Source organism: Brassica oleracea, chromosome C3 (assembly GCF_000695525.1).
Source record: "Brassica oleracea var. oleracea cultivar TO1000 chromosome C3, BOL, whole genome shotgun sequence".
Classification (NCBI taxonomy): domain Eukaryota; kingdom Viridiplantae; phylum Streptophyta; class Magnoliopsida; order Brassicales; family Brassicaceae; genus Brassica; species Brassica oleracea.
The window spans coordinates 25228286-25230031 of record NC_027750.1 but is presented as its reverse complement, the minus strand read 5'-3'; the positions used below and the strand labels follow the sequence as shown (position 1 = coordinate 25230031).

Genomic DNA, 1746 nt, shown 5'->3' with positions numbered 1-1746 from the left:
ATAGAGATCGATATGATACGTGTATGGACTATTTATATGTGCATATAGTCATACGTTGATCATGATCAATCGTACGTACTAAATTGTTCTCTAGTTGTATTGCATGCATTTCTCTAATGATGAGCTCCTTTTTTGCATAACATAAAGAGTAATACCACTAAATGACATTTTCACAAATATAACTATTGCATGCTTTTTTTTTCAAATAGAGTAGATTTTATGTGTGGTTTCAAAACGTTTTATGTTTATTTACTCGATGACACATTGTTTTGAACAGTTATGTGATATCAAATACACCAATATTTACAACGCAACGTTTTCGTGTCTACCATTAAACATCGTTTTATAAGAAATAGTGTAACGCGAGTTGCATATAAGAAAGATTCCATTAAAAGAGATACTCAAAGTACAGATGACATGAAGAAGAGTCTAGAAAACTCGCTCTATATGACCTTATTGCATGCGTTTAAACTTAAACATAACTAACTTAACTAGAAATCAAACAACGATCAAGTGCCGTTTAGCTTCGATTCTAAGCTCTTCCTTCATCTTTCTAATGAACTCATCGAATCTCTTGTTCATCTCTTCCTCCGTCACCACTCCCACATTATCCTCCTCTTCTTTGAATCCGCCATGAATATCACATTCTTCCTCTAGATCACCATTATCTGTTAATGGCTCAGCATACTCTTCTTTTTCTTTCTCTTCTTCGGTTTCTTGATCTTCTTTTTCTTCTTTGGTTTCTTGATCTTCTTTCTTTTCTTCGGTTTCTTGATCATTTGTACTAACTTCCTCTGCAAGAAAAGAATATCTTTCTTTTTCATGCACATGGTAATACTCTAGCTCCAATATGGCATCGTAACTCTCGAAATCTCGGTAATCAAAGGTTTTATCAGTCTTGCTCCAACCTTCCTCTACTGGTTTTGACGTAGCGATGCCCTTAGCGACAAACGCTAAGAGAGCACTGGAGAGTAGGAACATGTAGTTCTTATCTACCGCGTGTGTTACAAGGTGAATTGTGAACCTATATAGATGGGAGTTGAGAGTGATTAAAAGAGATGAAACCCATATTAAAATTACTATGAACTTGGCAAGTTTCTTCAGAAACTCCTGTTTTATTTGATCCATCTCTCTCTGGATTGTTCGTTGCTTTTGTGAGTGAGTGATGAAAGATAAAAAAGATAGAAAAGGAATCCTCAGCTTTAAGACTTAAGTGTGGTTGTGTAAAGGTTTACACTCATCGGCTTTGGTATATATAGAAGTTATTGAGACAGTTGTGCCAATAGGAATCTTGGAATGATTTTACCAAATTACCCTTTTCTGATTCTGGCACCGGTGTTTTTTTTTCATTTTCTATGGGATAATTCAATTAATTTATCGAATACTGATTTATAGAATTTCTATAGTATACTATATATTCATGTATACTATATATTCAGGTGATAGTTGCTCTAGTAGGAAAATATTGAGAAATTCTTGGGTTCACCCCCTCTAGGAAAATACGGTGAACCTCTAGATTCACCGACCAATAGTGTTTGAGTATTTGATATTTGATATCTTTTAAAAAAAGAAACAAAATTGAATTTCCAAATAAGATTATATTTTTAAAATAAAACAATAAAAATACATAAAAATAGTTACAAAAAAAAAATAAATATTGATAAACTTTTAGCAAAATACTAAATCCTATACCATAAATCCTAAACTCCAAACCCTAAATTATAAACCTTAAATCTTGGATAAACC

The 1746-nt window shown here is 32.8% G+C and overlaps 1 protein-coding gene across 1 annotated transcript; it reads right to left on the bottom strand.

Annotated features, from left to right (window-relative positions):
* Positions 1 to 367: 367 nt before the first annotated feature.
* LOC106333255 lies at positions 368 to 1212 on the bottom strand. The gene has a single exon (XM_013771722.1). It carries the CDS (start codon positions 1126 to 1128, stop codon positions 499 to 501), a length of 630 nt encoding a protein of 209 aa, XP_013627176.1. The 5' UTR covers positions 1129 to 1212; the 3' UTR covers positions 368 to 498.
* Between the last annotated feature and the right edge of the window lie 534 nt (positions 1213 to 1746).